Source organism: Scyliorhinus canicula, unplaced genomic scaffold, assembly GCF_902713615.1.
Source record: "Scyliorhinus canicula unplaced genomic scaffold, sScyCan1.1, whole genome shotgun sequence".
Lineage (NCBI taxonomy): Eukaryota > Metazoa > Chordata > Chondrichthyes > Carcharhiniformes > Scyliorhinidae > Scyliorhinus > Scyliorhinus canicula.
Window position 1 is genome coordinate 189,213 of NW_024055960.1, and position 18,328 is coordinate 207,540.

General features: G+C 59.0%; 1 protein-coding gene across 1 annotated transcript; it reads right to left on the reverse strand.

The window, feature by feature from the left end:
- Positions 1-1,654: 1,654 nt before the first annotated feature.
- Positions 1,655-18,104, reverse strand: aaas (achalasia, adrenocortical insufficiency, alacrimia). The gene is made up of 10 exons (XM_038788774.1): positions 17,996-18,104; positions 17,622-17,677; positions 16,274-16,365; positions 14,945-14,991; positions 14,676-14,774; positions 9,456-9,599; positions 7,073-7,193; positions 6,837-6,961; positions 4,683-4,743; positions 1,655-1,829 (listed from the first exon to the last, which is right to left on the reverse strand). The coding sequence occupies exons 3-10, from the start codon at positions 16,322-16,324 to the stop codon at positions 1,731-1,733; spliced, it is 747 nt and encodes a 248-aa protein (XP_038644702.1). The 5' UTR covers positions 16,325-16,365; positions 17,622-17,677; positions 17,996-18,104; the 3' UTR covers positions 1,655-1,730.
- Positions 18,105-18,328: the final 224 nt, after the last annotated feature.

Below are 18,328 nucleotides of genomic sequence, written 5' to 3' on the forward strand. Positions count from 1 at the left end.
AAATGGCAGACGGAGTTTAACCCGGACAAATGTGAGGCGACGCATTTTGGTCGGTCGAACAGAGAGGGGTAATTATACCGTTGATGGCAAAACACTGAGGAATATAGATAGCCGGAGAGATCTGGGCGTGTAGGACCACAGGTCTTTGAAGGTGGCAATACAAGTGGACAAGGTAGTCAAGAAAGCAGACGGAATACAAAGAACAAAGGAAAGTACAGCGCAGGAACAGGCCCTTCGGCCCTCCAAGCCCGTGCCGACCATGCTGCCCGTCTAAACTAAAATCTTCTACACTTCCGGGGTCCGTATCCCTCTATTCCCATCCTATTCATGTATTTGTCAAGATGCCCCTTAAACGTCACGATCGTCCCGGCTTCCACCACCTCCTCCGGCAGCGAGTTCCAGGCACCCACTACCCTCTGTGTAAAAAACCTGCCTCGTACATCTCCTCTAAACCTTGCCCCTCGCACCTTAAACCTATGCCCCCTATAATTGACCCCTCTACCCTGGGGAAAAGCCTCTGACGATCTACTCTGTCTATGCCCCTCATAATTTTGTAGACCTCTATCAGATCGCCCCTCAACCTCCGTCGTTCCAGTGAGAACAGACCGAGTTTATTCAACCGCTCCTCATAGCTAATGCCCTCCGTACCAGGCAACATCCTGGTAAATCTCTTCTGCACCCTCTCTAAAGCCTCCACATCCTTCTGGTAGTGTGGCGACCAGAATTGAACACTATACTCCCAAGTGTGGCCTAACCAAGGTTCTATACAGCTGCAACATGACTTGCCAATCCTTATACTCAATGCCCCGGCCAATGAAGGCGAGCATGCCGTATGCCTTCTTGACTACCTTCTCCACCTGTGTTGCCCCTTTCAGTGACCTGTGGGCCTGTACACCTCGATCTCTCCGACTGTCAATACTCTTGAGGATTCTACCATTCACTGTATATTCCCTACCTGCATTCGACCTTCCAAAATGCATCACCTCACATTTGTCCGGATTAAACTCCATCTGCCATCTCTCCGCCCAGGTCTCCAAACGATCTAAATCCTCCATCGGACGGCGCGTCGAGCATCAAAACTGGCTGCAGCTGTGGAGAACCTTGGCAAGGCCGCACTTGGAATACGGCGCCCAATTCTGGTCGCTGCACTACCAGAAGGATGCGGAGGCTTTGGGGAGGGGGCGGAGGGGGTTTACCAGGATGTTGCCTGGTACGGAGGGCGTTAGCTACGCGGAGAGGCTGAATAGACTCGGACTGTTTGCATCAGAAAGACGGAGGCTGAGGGGCGAGCTGATAGAGGTCTACACGATTCTGCGGGGCGTGGATAGAGTGGATGGACAGGCTCTTTCCCAGGGTGGAGGGGTCAGTCACCAGGGGGGGCAGAGGTTTAAGGTCCGTGGGGCAAAGTTTAGAGGAGATGGGCGAGGCTGGGTTTTTACGCAGAGGGTGGTGAGTGTCTGGAACGCGTTGCCAGGGGGAGGCTGTGGAAGCCGATACATTAACGGCGTTCAAAAGGCACCTTGACAAACTCATGGATAGGACGGGTATAGAGGGATACGGCACAAGGAAAGGCTGAGGGTTTGGGCCAAGGTTGGTATCATGGTCAGTACAGGCTCGGAGGGGCCGAAGGGCCTGTTCCTGTGCTGCGTTGTTCCATGCACAACATTATCTGACCTTCCGATTCACCCGCGTATCGTCCTGACTTGGAAACGCACACGCCCCCTCCGCCATCAGGACTCACCAGTGGTTGAGAAGGTTAACAGATATATTATGGACTCGCCCTCCACCGTGAATAACAATCTCGTTCCGTCAGGACTCCAACAACCGGTCTGGAAGCACAGGACATGGGTCAGCGTCATCGGCAACGGAAAACGGTCATCCCGAGACTTGGCGGGGGCAGGATAGGGACTTGCAGAGCTCGCTCAGCACTGACCCTCCCTCAGCACTGACCCTCCCTCAGCACTGACCCTCCCTCAGCACTGACCCTCCCCCAGCACTGACCCTCCCACAGTGCGGAGCTCCCTCAGCACTGACCCTCCCACAGCACTGACCCTCCCTCAGCACTGACCCTCCCTCAGCACTGACCCTCCCTCAGCACTGACCCTCCCTCAGCACTGACCCTCCCTCAGCACTGACCCTCCCTCAGCACTGACCCTCCCTCAGCACTGACCCTCCCACAGCACTGACCCTCCCTCAGCACTGACCCTCCCTCAGCACTGACCCTCCCTCAGCACTGACCCTCCCTCAGCACTGACCCTCCCACAGTGCGGAGCTCCCTCAGCACTGACCCTCCCACAGTGCAGCGCTCCCTCAGCACTGACCCTCCCACAGTGCGGCTCTCCCTCAGCACTGACCCTCCCACAGTGCGGAGCTCCCACAGCACTGACCCTCCCACAGTGCGGCACTCCCTCAGCACTGACCCTCCCACAGGCAGCGCTCCCTCAGCACTGACCCTCCCACAGTGCTGACCCTCCCTCAGCAGCTGACCCTCCCACAGTGCGGCTCTCCTCAGCACTGACCCTCCCACAGTGCGGAGCTCCCCTCAGCAATGACCCTCCCACAGTGCAGCGCTCCCTCAGCACTGGCTCTCCCTCAGCACTGAGCCTCCCACAGTGCGGCGCTCCCTCAGCACTGAGCCCTCCCTCAGCAGCGGACCCTCCCACAGGCCGGACGCTCCCTCAGCACTGGACCCTCCCACAGTGCGGCGCTCCCTCAGCACTGACCCTCCCACAGTGCAGCGCTCCCTCAGCACTGGCCCTCCCACAGTGCGGAGCTCCCTCAGCACTGACCCTCCCACAGTGCGGCACTCCCTCAGCACTGACCCTCCCACAGTGCAGCGCTCCCTCAGCACTGACCCTCCCACAGTGGGGCGCTCCCTCAGCACTGACCCTCTCACAATGCGGCGCTCCCTCAGCACTGACCCTCCCACAGTGCGGAGCTCCCTCAGCACTGACCCTCCCACAGTGCGGAGCTCCCTCAGCACTGACCCTCCCTCAGCACTGACCCTCCCACAGTGCGGTGCTCCCTCAGCACTGACCCCCCACAGTGCGGCGCTCCCTCAGCACTGACCCTCCCACAGTGCGGCGCTCCCTCAGCACTGACCCTCCCACAGTGCGGCCCTCATCAGCACTGACCCTCCCTCAGCACTGACCCTCCCACAGTGCGGCGCACCCTCAGCACTGACCCTCCCTCAGCACTGACCCTCCCACAGTGCGGCGCTCCCTCAGCACCGACCCACCCACAGCACTGACCCTCCCACAGTGCGGTGCTCCCTCAGCACTGACCGTCCCTCAGCACTGACCGTCCCTCAGCACTGACCCTCACACAGTGCGGCGCTCCCTCAGCACTGACCCTCCCTCAGCACTGACCCTCCCTCAGCACTGACCCTCCCTCAGCAATGACCCTCCCTCAGCACTGACCCTCCCTCAGCACTGACCCTCACACAGTGCGGCTCTCCCTCAGCTCTGACCCTCCCACAGTGCGGAGCTCCCTCAGCACTGACCCTCCCACAGTGCGGCACTCCCTCAGCACCGACCCTCCCACAGTGCGGAGCTCCCTCAGCACTGACCCTCCCACAGTGCGGCGCTCCCTCAGCACTGACCCTCCCTCAGCACTGACCCTCCCTCAGCACTGACCCTCCCACAGTGCGGAGCTCCCTCAGCACTGACCCTCCCTCAGCACTGACCCTCCCTCAGCACTGACCCTCCCTCAGCACTGACCCTCCCACAGTGCGGAGCTCCCTCAGCACTGACCCTCCCACAGTGCGGAGCTCCCTCAGCACTGACCCTCCCACAGCACTGACCCTCCCACAGTGCGGCGCTCCCTCAGCACTGACCCTCCCACAGTGCGGAGCTCCCTCAGCACTGACCCTCCCACAGTGCGGAGCTCCCTCAGCACTGACCCTCCCACAGTGCGGCGCTCCCTCAGCACTGACCCTCCCACAGTGCGGCACTCCCTCAGCACTGACCCTCCCACAGTGCGGAGCTCCCTCAGCACTGACCCTCCCACAGTGCGGGGCTCCCTCAGCACTGACCTCCCACAGTGCGGCGCTCCCTCAGCACTGACCCTCCCTCAGCACTGACCCTCCCTCAGCACTGACCCTCCCACAGTGCGGAGCTCCCTCAACACTGACCCTCCCACAGTGCGGCGCTCCCTCAGCACTGACCCTCCCACAGTGCGGCGCTCCCTCAGCACTGACCCTCCCACAGTGCGGAGCTCCCTCAGCACTGACCCTCCCTCAGCACTGACCCTCCCTCAGCACTGACCCTCCCACAGTGCGGAGCTCCCTCAACACTGACCCTCCCACAGTGCGGCGCTCCCTCAACACTGACCCTCCCACAGTGCGGCACTCCCTCAGCACTGACCCTCCCTCAGCACTGACCCTCCCACAGTGCGACGCTCCCTCAGCACTGACCCTCCCACAGTGCGGCGCTCCCTCAGCACTGACCCTCCCACAGTGCGGCGCTCCCTCAGCACTGACCCTCCCACAGTGCGGAGCTCCCTCAGCACTGACCCTCCCACAGTGTGGCGCTCCCTCAGCACTGACCCTCCCACAGTGCGGCGCTCCCTCAGCACTGACCCTCCCACAGTGCGGCACTCCCTCAGCACTGACCCTCCCACAGTGCGGCGCTCCCTCAGCACTGACCCTCCCTCCCTTTCCTCCACCCACCTCCGACACGTACCTGACAGCGGCCCCGTAGTGTGGGCCATCGATCGCAGGTCCAGTTGCGCGTCTCCCAGACCCTGTCAGGGAGACAGACAGAAGGCGTCAATTCAGGAGGCATTCGCAAGAAACGAGGTGCCTGGGTAGGCCACGTCGAGGATGCTGGGAAATTCCATACAGCTCCGCGCGCGCGCACGGTCTCTGTTCCCAGCCCCTTCACCCCCCGACTCAGAATGTGGTCAAATAACCGGCCAGTCGGCGTCCAGCCTTCTCGTACCCGCTGTTGTGGGATAGGTACATGCACGGCGCTGTCGGCGAGGGGGATCTGTGATTTAGACTCCAACAACACTTAAAGAACGGCGGATGAGTTTCATAGAACATAGAACATTACAGCGCAGTACAGGCCCTTCGGCCCTCGATGTTGCGCCGACCTGTGAAACCCCTCTAAAGCCCATCTACACTATTCCCTTATCGTCCATATGCCAATCCAATGGCCATTTGAATGCGTTTAGTGTTGGCGAGTCCACTACTGTTGCAGGCAGGGCATTCCACGCCCTTACTACTCTCTGAGTAAAGAACCTACCTCTGACATCTGTCCTATATCTATCTCCTCTCAATTTAAAGCTATGTCCCCTCGTGCTGGACATCACCGTCCGAGGGAAAAGGCTCTCACTGCCCACCCTATCTAATCCTCTGATCATCTTGTATGCCTCAATTAAGTCACCTCTTAACTTCCTCTCGCTAACGAAAACAGCCTCAAGCCTTTCCTCGTAAGATCTTCCCTCCATACCAGGCAACGTCCTGGTAAATCTCCTCTGCACCCTTTCCAAAGCTTCCACATCCTTCCTATAATGTGGCGACCAGAACTGCACACAATACTCCAAATGCGGCCGCACCAGAGTTTTGTACAGCTGCAACATGACCTCATGGCTCCGAAACTCAATTCCTCTCCCAATAAAGGTCAACACACCGTACGCCTTCTTAACAACCCTCTCAACCTGGGTGGCAATTTTCAGGGATCCATGTACATGGACTCCGAGATCTCTCTGCTCGTCCACACTACCAAGAATCTTACCATTAGCCCAGTACTCTGCCTTCCTGTTATTCCTTCCAAAATGAATCACCTCACACTTTTCTGCATTGAACTCCATTTGCCACCTCTCAGCCCAGCTCTGCAGCTTATCTATGGGACGGTGTGTGTGTGCGTGCGTAGGGGGCTTGGAGGGAGGGCGGGGTGGGGGGGGGGGGGGGGCTTTCAGGCGATGAGCGTTCCCAGTGTGTCTGCCGCCCCCTCCTCCCCGTCCGTCTAAGGAGGGGGTAGAGGCCCCGGGTCTGGGAGGTGCCATTTGAGGAGTTTGTCGCGGGTGGGGAGTCAGGAGGTGAGTTACTCTCCGCAATATTCCCAGCCTCCGACCCGCTCTGGTAGCCGCAGTATTTATACGGCTGGGTCCAGTTCAGCTTCTGATCAATGGTAACCCACCTCAGGATGTCGATAGTGGGGTAGATTCCATTGATGGTAATGACGTAGTGTGTCGGTCGAGGGGGTGGGGGTGAGGATTCCCAGCCCCCGACCTGCTCTGGCAGCCGCAGTATTTATACGGCTGGGTCCAGTTCAGTTTCTGATCAATGGTAACCCCCAGGATGTCGATAGTGGGGTAGATTCCATTGATGGTAATGACATAGTGTGTCGGTCGAGGGGGTGGGGGTGAGGATTCCCAGCCCCCGACCTGCTCTGGCAGCCGCAGTATTTATACGGCTGGGTCCAGTTCAGTTTCTGATCAATGGTAACCCCCAGGATGTCGATAGTGGGGTAGATTCCATTGATGGTAATGACATAGTGTGTCGGTCGAGGGGGTGGGGTGCGAGGATTCCCAGCCCCCGACCAGCTCTGGCAGCCGCAGTATTTATACGGCGGGGTCCAGTTCAGCTTCTGATCAATGGTAACCCCCGCAGGATGTCGATGGTGGTGAGGGATTCATCGGTGATTCAGGGCCTCCAACCCCTCACTCCACCACCTTCCCCCCACCCCCCACACTCTCTCCTCTCCCGCCCACATGCCCGCTCCAGCTCAATGCGGCGACACAGCACCCGACCCCCCCCTCTCAGTGCCCCCAAACCACCCCCCCCCCCCCCCCCCCCCCCCCCCACAGAAACCCGCCGACTGGACGCTCACCTGAAGATCGCAGACGGGGTGGCGGCGAGGACGTGACTCCCGTCCGGCGACCAGGCCAAGTAGGAGACGCCGCCCCCTCCGACTCGCTGCAATGGGACGCAGGTCTCAGTGGACACGTCCCAGACCTGAGGAAGAGAGAGATCGAAGATGGGGTCAGTTCAGGCGCTGCTCAAACCCACCCCCCCACCCCCCACCCCTTCCTTCCCCGGACACACCCCATCCCCGCTCCACCTTACCATCATCGAGGTGTCGGTTGGAGAGGCAGAGAGCAGCACGCCACCCTTGGGCGACCAGGCCAGTGAGGTGACGGGACTGTGACCGGGCTGAGAGAGAACGTGGGCGCAACCTGACGAAGGCCTGGGGAGGAAAGAGCAAGCCGGATGGTCAGGGGCACTCCCTCAGCACTGACCCTCCCTCAGCACTGACCCTCCCTCAGCACTGACCCCCCCACAGCACTGACCCCCCCCCACAGCACTGACCCTCCCACAGCACTGACCCTCCCTCAGCACTGACCCTCCCACAGTGCGGAGCTCCCTCAGCACTGACCCTCCCACAGTGCGGGTGCTCCCTCAGCACATACCCTCCCACAGTGCGCGCTCCCTCAGCACTCGACCCTCCCACAGTGCGGCGCTCACTCAGCACTGACCCTCCCACAGTGCGGCGCTCCCTCAGCACTGACCCTCCCACAGTGCGGCGCTCCCTCAGCACTGACCCCTCCCTCAGCACTGACCCACCCACAGTGCGGCGCTCCCCCAGCACTGACCCTCCCACAGTGCGGCGCTCCCTCAGCACTGACCCTCCCACAGTGCGGAGCTCCCCTCAGCACTGACCCTCCCTCAGCACTGACCCTCCCACAGCACTGACCCTCCCACAGTGCGGAGCTCCCTCAGCACTGATCCTCCCACAGTGCGGCGCTCCCCTCAGCACCGACCCTCCCACAGTGCGGCGCTCCCTCAGCACTGACCCTCCCTCAGCTCTGACCCTCCCACAGTGCGGAGCTCCCCTCAGCACTGACCCCTCCCTCAGCACTGACCCTCCCTCAGCACTGACCCCCCCACAGCACTGACCCCCCCCACAGCACTGACCCCTCCCACAGCACTGACCCTCCCACAGCACTGACCCTCCCACAGTGCGGAGCTCCCTCAGCACTGACCCTCCCACAGTGCGGTGCTCCCTCAGCACATACCCTCCCACAGTGCGGCGCTCCCTCAGCACCGACCCTCCCACAGTGCGGCGCTCCCTCAGCACTGACCCTCCCACAGTGCGGCGCTTCCTCAGCACTGACCCTCCCACAGTGCGCAGCTCCCTCAGCACTGACCCTCCCACAGTGCGGCGCTCTCTCAGCACTGACCCTCCCACAGTGCGGCGCTCCCTCAGCACTGACCCTCCCTCAGCACTGACCCTCCCACAGCACTGACCCTCCCACAGTGCGGAGCTCCCTCAGCACTGATCCTCCCACAGTGCGGCGCTCCCTCAGCACCGACCCTCCCACAGTGCGGCGCTCCCTCAGCACTGACCCTCCCACAGAACTGACCCTCCCACAGTGCGGCACTCCCTCAGCACTGACCCTCCCACAGTGCGGCGCTCCCTCAGCACTGACCCTCCCACAGTGCGGTGCTCCCTTAGCACTGACCCTCCCACAGTGCGGCGCTCCCTCAGCACTGACCCTCCCACAGTGCGGCTCTCCCTCAGCACTGACCCTCCCACAGTGCGGCGCTCCCTCAGCACTGACCCTCCCACAGTGCGGCGCTCCCTCAGCACTGACCCTCCCACAGTGCGGAGCTCCCTCAGCACTGACCCTCCCTCAGCACTGACCCTCCCACAGTGCGGCGCTCCCTCAGTACTGACCCTCCCACAGCACTGACCCTCCCACAGTGCGGCTCTCCCTCAGCACTGACCCTCCCACAGTGCGGCTCTCCCTCAGCACTGACCCTCCCTCAGCACTGACCCCTCCCTCAGCACTGACCCTCCCGCAGTGCGGCTCTCCCTCAGCACTGACCCTCCCACAGTGCGGCTCTCCCTCAGCACTGACCCTCCCACAGTGCGGCTCCCTCAGCACTGACCCTCCCACAGTGCGGCGCTCCCTCAGCACTGACCCTCCCACAGTGCGGCTCTCCCTCAGCACTGACCCTCCCACAGTGCGGCTCCCTCAGCACTGACCCTCCCTCAGCACCGACCCTCCCTCAGTGCGGCGCTCCCTCAGCACTGACCCTCCCTCAGCACCGACCCTCCCTCAGTGCGGCGCTCCCTCAGCACTGACCCTCCCACAGTGCGGCTCTCCCTCAGCACTGACCCTCCCACAGTGCGGCCCCCTCAGCACTGACCCTCCCACAGTGCGGCGCTCCCTCAGCACTGACCCTCCCTCAGCACTGACCCTCCCACAGTGCGGAGCTCCCTCAGCACTGACCCTCCTTCAGCACTGACCCTCCCTCAGCACTGACCCCTCCCACAGTGCGGCGCTCCCTCAGCACTGACCCTCCCTCAGCACTGACCCTCCCACAGTGCGGCCCCCCTCAGCACTGACCCTCCCACAGTGCGGCGCTCCCTCAGCACTGACCCTCCCTCAGCACTGACCCTCCCACAGCGCGGCGCTCCCTCGGCGCCGACCCTCCGACGTACCTGGTGGAGAGCGAGGTGGGGTCTATGTTCCACACAAGGATGCAGGTCTCGCAGCCCACAGCCAGCACGGAGGCACAGAGGGGTTTCCACGCCAGAACGGACACGTCCTTCTGCAAACGGTGTTTCAGTGTCGGCACAGTCTCGCTGAGGGACAGAAGTCACGGTCACACACACACGCCTTACTCACACGGCACGAACACCATAACCCTTTATTCCTATCCTCATGAAAAAACTATCTATCTTTACCTTAAAAACATGTAATGAAGGAGCCTCAACTGCTTCACTGGGCAAGGAATTCCATAGATTCACAACCCTTTGGGTGAAGAAGTTCCTCCTAAACTCAGTCCTAAATCTACTTCCCCTTATTTTGAGGCTATGCCCCCTAGTTCTGCTGTCACCCGCCAGTGGAAACAACCTGCCCGCATCTATCCTATCTATTCCCTTCATAATGTTTCTATAAGATCCCCCCCTCATCCTTCTAAATTCCAACGAGTACAGTCCCAGTCTACTCAACCTCTCCTCGTAATCCAACCCCTTCAGCTCTGGGATTAACCTAGTGAATCTCCTCTGCACACCCTCCAGCGCCAGTACGTCCTTTCTCAGGTAAGGAGACCAAAACTGAACACAATACTCCAGGTGTGGCCTCACTAACACCTTATACAATTGCAGCATAACCTCGCTCGTCTGAAACTCCATCCCTCTAGCAATGAAGGACAAAACTCCATTCGCCTTCTTAAGCGATACCACTCGACACGGCGAACACAATAGCCTTAACTGCTATCTTTATTCCCAATTGAACAAGAACGTTGCTCCCCCCCAGCTCTCAATCCATCCTAAATACCGATGTTACAGAACTTGTCCTGACGCAGTTATTCTTTGAAGGTTGCGACACTTTTTCACCAATCAGATCTGGCTCCCGTCCGATACCCTGCAGAAAACCATGGCCGTGCTCCTCCAGAAGGCTGTTTCTCAACCCCCCCTAATCCTCAGACAAGTCTGCACCGCTTCCAATACCGTTTTAACTGACCGACAGGGAGAGCAGAACGGGTCCGCTGCGCGCACTGGTCAGACACCGAAGCTGAGAGATGGGCTTTCTCGAAAAAGCTCCCGCGCCCCAATCAGCTCCATCCGGCAACGACGCCGGCTCGTCAAGCTGAAGGCTAATTAATTAACCCCCGGGGAATCCCCTCCACGAAACGCAACTGCCGTGTTTTTTTTAACACCGGTTATTTTGCCCACGCCCCCACGGGCTTTGCCGCATTTCAAACCGCGATTCTTTTTTTAACATGAACGCAGCGCTCAAACACGCTCTAAGCCATGTCCCTGACCAGATACCAACAGTGGCCAGGATACGGGACCCAAATCTCCAATATTTTATCGTTGATTTGTCGGACTGGAGGCGATTGCACGCGGAAACTGGGCTTAAAACAAAACGTCTGTGGAACCAATCGAGTGAACGTCCACTGAACTACCTCCAACGTCACGACACCTTTCCTGCAATAAGGAGATTAGTGTGCCCAATACTCCCAGCTGCACAAAGGTTGGTGGAATTGCGGAGAGCGATGAGGGCTGTCGGAGGACACAGCAGGATTTAGATCGTTTGGAGACTTGGGCGGAGAGGTGGCAGATGGAGTTTAATCCAGACAAATGTGAGGTGATGCATTTTGGAAGGTCTAATGCAGGTCGGGAATATACAGTGAATGGTAGAACTCTCAAGAGTATTGACAGTCAGAGAGATCTGGGTGTACAGGTCCACTGGTCACTGAAAGGGGCAACACAGGTGGAGAAGGTAGTCAAGAAGACAAAAGGGCAGCACGGTAGCATGGTGGTTAGCATGAATGCTTCACAGCTCCAGGGTCCCAGGTTCGATTCCGGCTTGGGTCACTGTCTGTGCGGAGTCTGCACGTCCTCCCCCTGTGTGTGCGTGGGTTTCCTCCGGGTGCTCCGGTTTCCTCCCACAGTCCAAAGATGTGCGGGTTAGGTGGATTGGCCGTGCTAAATTTCCCGTAGTGTCCTGAAAAGTAAGGTTAAGGGGGGGGGGGGGTGTCGTTGGGTTACGGGTATAGGGTGGATACGTGGGTTTGAGTAGGGTGATCATTGCTCGGCACAACAGCGAGGGCCGAAGGGCCTGTTCTGCTGTACTGTTCTATGTTCTATAGAACAGTACAGTACAGTACAGGCCCACGATGTTGTGCCGACCATTTATCCTAATCTAAGATCAACCTAACCTGCACCCCTTCAATTTACTGCTGTCCATGTTGCCTGCCCAAGAGTCGCTTCAATGTCCCTAATGACTCTGACTCCACCCCCTCTGCTGGCAGCGCATTCCACACACCCACCACTCTCTGTGTAAAGAACCTGCCTCTGACATCTCCCCTATACCTTCCTCCAATCACCTTCAAATGATGCCCCCCCTCGTGACAGCCATTTCCACCCTGGGGAAAAGTCTCTGGCTATCCACTCTATCCATGCCTCTCATCACCTTGTCCACCTCGATCAAGTCACCTCTCTGCCTTCTTCGCTCCAGTGAGAAAAGCCCTCGCTCCTCCTCAACCTTTCTTCATAAGACATGCCCTCCAGTCCAGGCAGCATCCTGGTAAATCTCCTCCGCATCCTCTCCAAAGCATCCACATCCTTCCTATAATGAGGCGACCAGGACTGGACACAATATTCCAAGTGTGGTCTAACCAGGGTTTGATAAAGCTGCAGCAAAACCTGGCGGCTCTTAAACTCGATCCCCCTGTTAATGAAAGCCAACACACTATGCTTGTCTTCATTGGCCAGGGCATTGAGTATAAGAATTGGCAAGTCATGTTGCAGCTGTATAGAACCTTAGTTAGGCCACACTTGGGAGTATGGTGTTCAATTCTGGTCGCCACACTACCAGAAGGATGTGGAGGCTTTAGAGAGGGCGCAGAAGAGATTTACCAGGATGTTGCCTGGTACGGAGGGCATTAGCTATGAGGAGGGGTTGAATAGACTCGGTCTGTTCTCACTGGAACGACAGAGGTTGAGGGGCGACCTGATAGAGGTCGACAAAATTATGAGGGGCATAGACAGAGTGGATCGTCAGAGGCTTTTCCCCAGGGTAGAGGGGTCAATTACATTGAGAGAGAGACAGAGAGAGAGCTATTACTAGGGGGCATAGGTTTAAGGTTTAAGGTTCGAAGGTTTAGAGGAGATGTACGAGGGAAGGTTTTTACACAGAGGGTAGTGGGTGCCTGGAACTCGCTGCCGGAGGAGGTGGTGGAAGCCGGGACGATAGTGACGTTTAAGGGGCATCTTGACAAATACATGAATAGGATGGGAATAGAGGGATACGGACCCCGGAAGTGTAGAAGATTTTAGTTTAGACGGGCAGCACGGTCGGCACGGGCTTGGAGGGCCGAAGGGCCTGTTCCTGTGCTGTACTTTCCTTTGTTCTTTGTTCTTAAATCTCACTAAACCACCATGACACGAGGCGTGAGTTGGCTATGGCGGATTGGGGAACACCACTTAAAGGGATGACGGTGGATGGACTATGGCAAAGATTCGAAGGGGGCCTGGGGGGGTGAACCGCAGCTACTGGCGCTGAAATAAAACGGGAAAAGCGGTCAATCCATGGCTTAAACATTGGGCCACGGTATTGGTGAAGAAATGGGGAAAGTAGAGTACGAGAGTAAGCTTCCGAGGAGCAGAAAAACTGACTGTAAAATTTCAATCGACACGTGAAGATGGATGAAGACAAATGTAGGTCCCTTACGGTCAGAAAGAGGGGGGATGTATTATGGCTGGGCAACTAAAGACATACTTTGGTTGTGTCTTGGGCAAGGAGGACGGGAAGCACACACTGGAAATGTCGGGGAACGCAGGGTTTAGTGAGAGGGAAGAACTCAAGGAAATCAGTCGGGAAACGGCGCGGGGGAAATTGACGGGATAGAAGGCCGACACAGCCCCAGGGCCAGACGATCTACATCGCAGGGTGCTTCAGGAAGTGGCCCGGGAAACAGTGGCCACGTTGGTGGTCACCTTCCAGGAGTCAATGAGACTCTGGGAACATTCCCTGAAGATTGGAGGGTGGCTAAATGGACTACTCGAGAAGGGGAGGTGGCGAGAAAAGAGGGAATTATAGACCAGCGAGCCTGACGACGGCAGCGGGGGGGAAATTCTGGAGTCCGTGATCGAAGATTTAAGAGCAGAGCACTCGGGCGAAACAGTGGCAGGAGAGGGTCAGCGCGGATTGGCGAGAGAGGGAAATCGTGCTCGACAAATCGACTGGAATTCTTCGGCGATGCGACGAGTAGAGTTGACGAGGGGGAACCGGTGGATGTGGTACATTCGGACTTTCAGAAGACAAAGTCCCGCCTGAGGGATTTAGCGGGCAAACTTAAAGCGCAAGGGACTGGGGGGGAGGTGTACCGAGACGGATGGAAAACAGTTTGGCGGACAGGAAACAAAGAGTAGGAATTAACGGGTCTTTTCCCCCGAATGGCACTAGTGGGGTAGGGTAGGGATCGGTGATCAATGATTTAGATGAGGGAATCCGATGTGATATCTCCAAATTTGCGGGCAACGTCCAGTTGGGTGGGAGGGCGAGCGGCGAGGAGGCCGCACAGATCCTTCAGCGGGATTTGGAGTGGGCAAACGAGCGGCGGATGCAGTTTAATACGGATAAAGGCGAGGTTGTCCGGCTTGGTGGCAGCAACGGGAAGGCAGATGATTATGGGGAACGGCTACGGATCGAGTGCGGGGAGCGGGCAAGGAGACCTGGCTCTCCTTGGACACCAGTCGCTGAAGGTGAGCGGGCGGGAACGGCGGAGGAGGCCAACGGCCTGTTGGTCCTCCATAGTCGAGACGACTGGATAGGGTAGACTCTGGAACCCACTCCTTGCCCTCAGGGCCTTACATTTGACCTCAGGACCCCACTCCTTGGCCCCAGGGCCTTCTCTGTGGCCTCAGGATTCGTCGATTTGGCCCTCAGGAATCCCCTCCCTCGTTTGACCTCAGTCCCCCCTCCCCCCGGCTTCAATACTTGCCCCCCCCGTTGGCCTCAGGACCCCTCAATTGGCCTCAGGACCCTTTAATTGGCCTCAGGACCCTTTAATTGGCCTCAGGACCCTTTAATTGGGCTGACCGCGCTGACCCCGCCCCCGACACCCTGACCCCGCCCCCCCCGGCCCCCTAACCAAGAAGGCGCGGCCGGCCGCGAACCCTGACCCCGCCCCCTGACCCCGCACCTACCTCTTGCAGTTGTAGACCCTGATCGAGTCATCCAGGAGCCCCAGGGCAAACTTGAACGTGTGGGGGTGCCAGGCGAAGGCCCGGAGGGGCCCCTCCAGCCTGCAAACAGAGAAGGTCCGCCGGTTAGAATAAATCGTTACTGAACTGCCGTCGACTAGGGGGGGGGGGGGGTGTCATCCGTGCCCGGTTCACCGTCCACCCGCCCCCCCCACCCCCCACCGGGAGGGGGGACGGGGGGACGGGGGGGTGAATCTCCTCCGTCCACTCACCAGTCAGCCACGTGGGCGAATTCGACGAGCAGCGTCTCCATGCTGAGCTGGAACAGAGAAACAACGGTAAGCGGCGATTATCCTCGCGCTCAGGACACACACCGGGGCGCTTCCAGGGGCCCATCCCAACGCGTCTCGGTTGTCGTCGGGAGTCCCACCCCCCCCCCCCCTCCCCGTCACGCCCAGGCAGCGGGTTCCTCGCAAGGTCAAAACGTTCCTCCTCCTTAAATCCCCTCCGCCCCTTCTCCGGAGCGCCACCGCATCCCTCCCAGAGAGTGGCGACGAGAACTGAGCCCAGCTGTGTGGCCCGTCCGGCGTTCTGTGCAGCTCCCGTCGTAACCGCCCCCCCGTCTTATATCGTCCACAGCTCCCATCAAAGATTCTTACGGATATTATCGTCTTCCGGTCTTCACACCTCGGATTGGCTTTAACTAATTTATAATTCACTCCATTCCGCCCAACCCGTCTGCCCTTCAATTTAAGATATACAAAGAACAGAGAACAGTACAGCGCAGGAACAGGCCCTTCGGCTCTCCAAGCCCGTGCCGACCACGCTGCCCGTCTAAACTAAAATCTTCCTGGGTCCGTATCCCTCTATTCCCATCCTGTTCATGTATTTGTCAACATGCCCCTTAAACGTCACTATCGTCCCTGCTTCCACCACCTCCTCCGGCAGCGAGTTCCAGGCACCCACTACCCTCTGTGTAAAAAACCTGCCTCGTACATCTCCTCTAAACCTTGCCCCTCGCACCTTAAACCTATGCCCCCCTAGTAATTGACCCCTCTACCCTGGGGAAAAAGCCTCTGACGATCCACTCTGTCTATGCCCCTCATAATTTTGTAGACCTCTATCAGGTCGCCCCTCAACCTCCGTCGTTCCAGTGAGAACAAACCGAGTTTATTCAACCGCTCCTCATAGCTAATGCCCTCCGTACCAGGCAACATCCTGGTCAATCTCTTCTGCACCCTCTCTAAAGCCTCCACATCCTCCTGGTAGTGTGGCGACCAGAATTGAACACGGGGTAGCCATCGTGACCTTCCCGCTCTAATATTCGATAATTCGGCTAATAAAGGTGAATAATAGAGACCACCCTATTAGTCTGTCCTGGTCCCTCCCTACTTCCTAACATCTTACTGTTAACAACCCCGTCACTGACCTGCCCACGTGACCACGGAGGCCTGTATTCGAAGGCTTCCCGCCCTCGCTAATTGCACCCCCGCCTACTCCTGTGATCCCTGTGAACCTGATCGATCGTCCCTCCCTCCCCACGCGACGCGGCCCCACCTCACACCGCGCTCCGCGCCCAGGCTGGGGAAGCTCATACGTACAGTCAGATGCGGGGAGAATGAGGTGTGCAAGGAGGAGGCCCACTGGAACATGGCCAAGACGAACGTGGACACCTTCCTCAACCACTGGGGGGCTGAAAATAAGCACAGACACGGGAGAGGGTCAATGGGATGTCCGAGGGAGGGAGGGCGGGGGGGTCGAGGGAGCGCCGCACTGTGGCAGGGTCAGTGCTGAGGGAGCTCCGCACTGTGGGAGGGTCAGTGCTGAGGGAGCTCCGCACTGTGGGAGGGTCAGTGCTGAGGGAGCGCCGCACTGTGGGAGGGTCAGTGCTGAGGGAGGGTCAGTGCTGAGGGAGCGCCGCACTGTGGGAGGGTCAGTGCTGAGGGAGCTCCGCACTGTGGGAGGGTCAGTGCTGAGGGAGCGCCGCACTGTGGGAGGGTCAGTGCTGAGGGAGGGCCGCACTGTGGGAGGGTCAGTGCTGAGGGAGCGCCGCACTGTGGGAGGGTCAGTGCTGAGGGAGCGCCGCACTGTGGGAGGGTCAGTGCTGAGGGAGGGTCAGTGCTGAGGGAGGGTCAGTGCTGAGGGAGGGTCAGTGCTGAGGGAAGCGCTGCACTGTGGGAGGGTCAGTGCTGAGGGAGCTCCGCACTGTTCGAGGGTCACTGCTGAGGGAGCTCCGCACTGTTGGAGGGTCAGTGCTGAGGGAGCGCCGCACTGTGGGAGGGTCAGTGCTGAGGGAGCTCCGCACTGTGGGAGGGTCAGTGCTGAGGGAGGGTCAGTGCTGAGGGTGGGTCAGTGCTGAGGGGGCGCCGCACTGTGGGAGGGTCAGTGCTGAGGGAGTGCCGCACTGTGGGAGGGTCAGTGCTGAGGGAGCTCCGCACTGTGGGAGGGTCAGTGCTGAGGGAGTGCCGCACTGTGGGAGGGTCAGTGCTGAGGGAGAGCCGCACTGTGGAAGGGTCAGTGCTGAGGGAGCGCCACACTGTGGGAGGGTCAGTGCTGAGGGAGCGTCGCACTGTGGGAGAGTCAGTGCTGAGGGAGGGTCAGGCTGGGTCAGTGCTGAGGGAGCGCCGCATGTGGGGGTCAGTGCTGAGGGAGCGCCGCACTGTGGGAGGGTCAGTGCTGAGGGAGCGCCGCACTGTGGGAGGGTCAGTGCTGAGGGAGCGCCGCACTGTGGGAGGGTCAGTGCTGAGGGAGCGCCGCACTGTGGGAGGGTCAGTGCTGAGGGGGCTCCGCACTGTGGGAGAGTTAGTGCTGAGGGAGCGCCGCACTGTGGGAGGGTCAGTACTGAGGGAGCGCCGCACTGTGGGAGGGACAGTGCTGAGGGAGCGCCGCACTGTGGGAGGGAGGATATTTTGGACAAGAATTGAAATTGAGACCCCACTTGCCGCTTACCTTCATCGTCCGACGCTGTGATCTCGCACAGAACACCAGAGAGTCCGAATTCACGCCTGGAAAAGAAGAGACGTCGTCATTATCGGAGCGCGCCCCTTGTTCTGACTCTCCCCCCCCCCCCCGACCAAAGTCATCGTAACGATCGCGAGGGAAGCCGTGAAACTTTGAGGGTAAATTTCAGGCTCCTGGTTATCAGTCGAAAGAAATAGGCCATATTTACGAAACGCAAAAAAAAAACTTTACTGTACAAGAGTCAAACAAATAACGGGGAAGCGACACATTCGTGACGGCCCCGACGGAGCAGCAGGAAGCAAAAGCCAAAAAGATGAGCGAGGACACGTGCCTCTTCCTTCGACTCCCCGTCCCCAACTCACCACGCGTTCCCGCTACGCTTCCACACGGACTCGCAGTGATGGATGAAGGCCGCCTTGGTGCTGTGGTCGGAACGGCCGTGTTGCTTCAGAGAGTCCTTCTGGATGGCCACGGGGGGTAACCCAAGGACCTGGAGACGCGAAAGAAAGAGTGATCAGAGCCCCACGCCAGCACAGGAACGAAGCCAATACCACTGAACCACCTTTCCCCCTCCACAGCCCCCCCCTTATCAAAATCCATTCACTTCCGTCAGATCAATTCGGATTGTAATCGAGGCATACTTCATCAACAGGGTCGGTTTGAGGACATCTCCCAGCCTGCCACATTGTCATGGA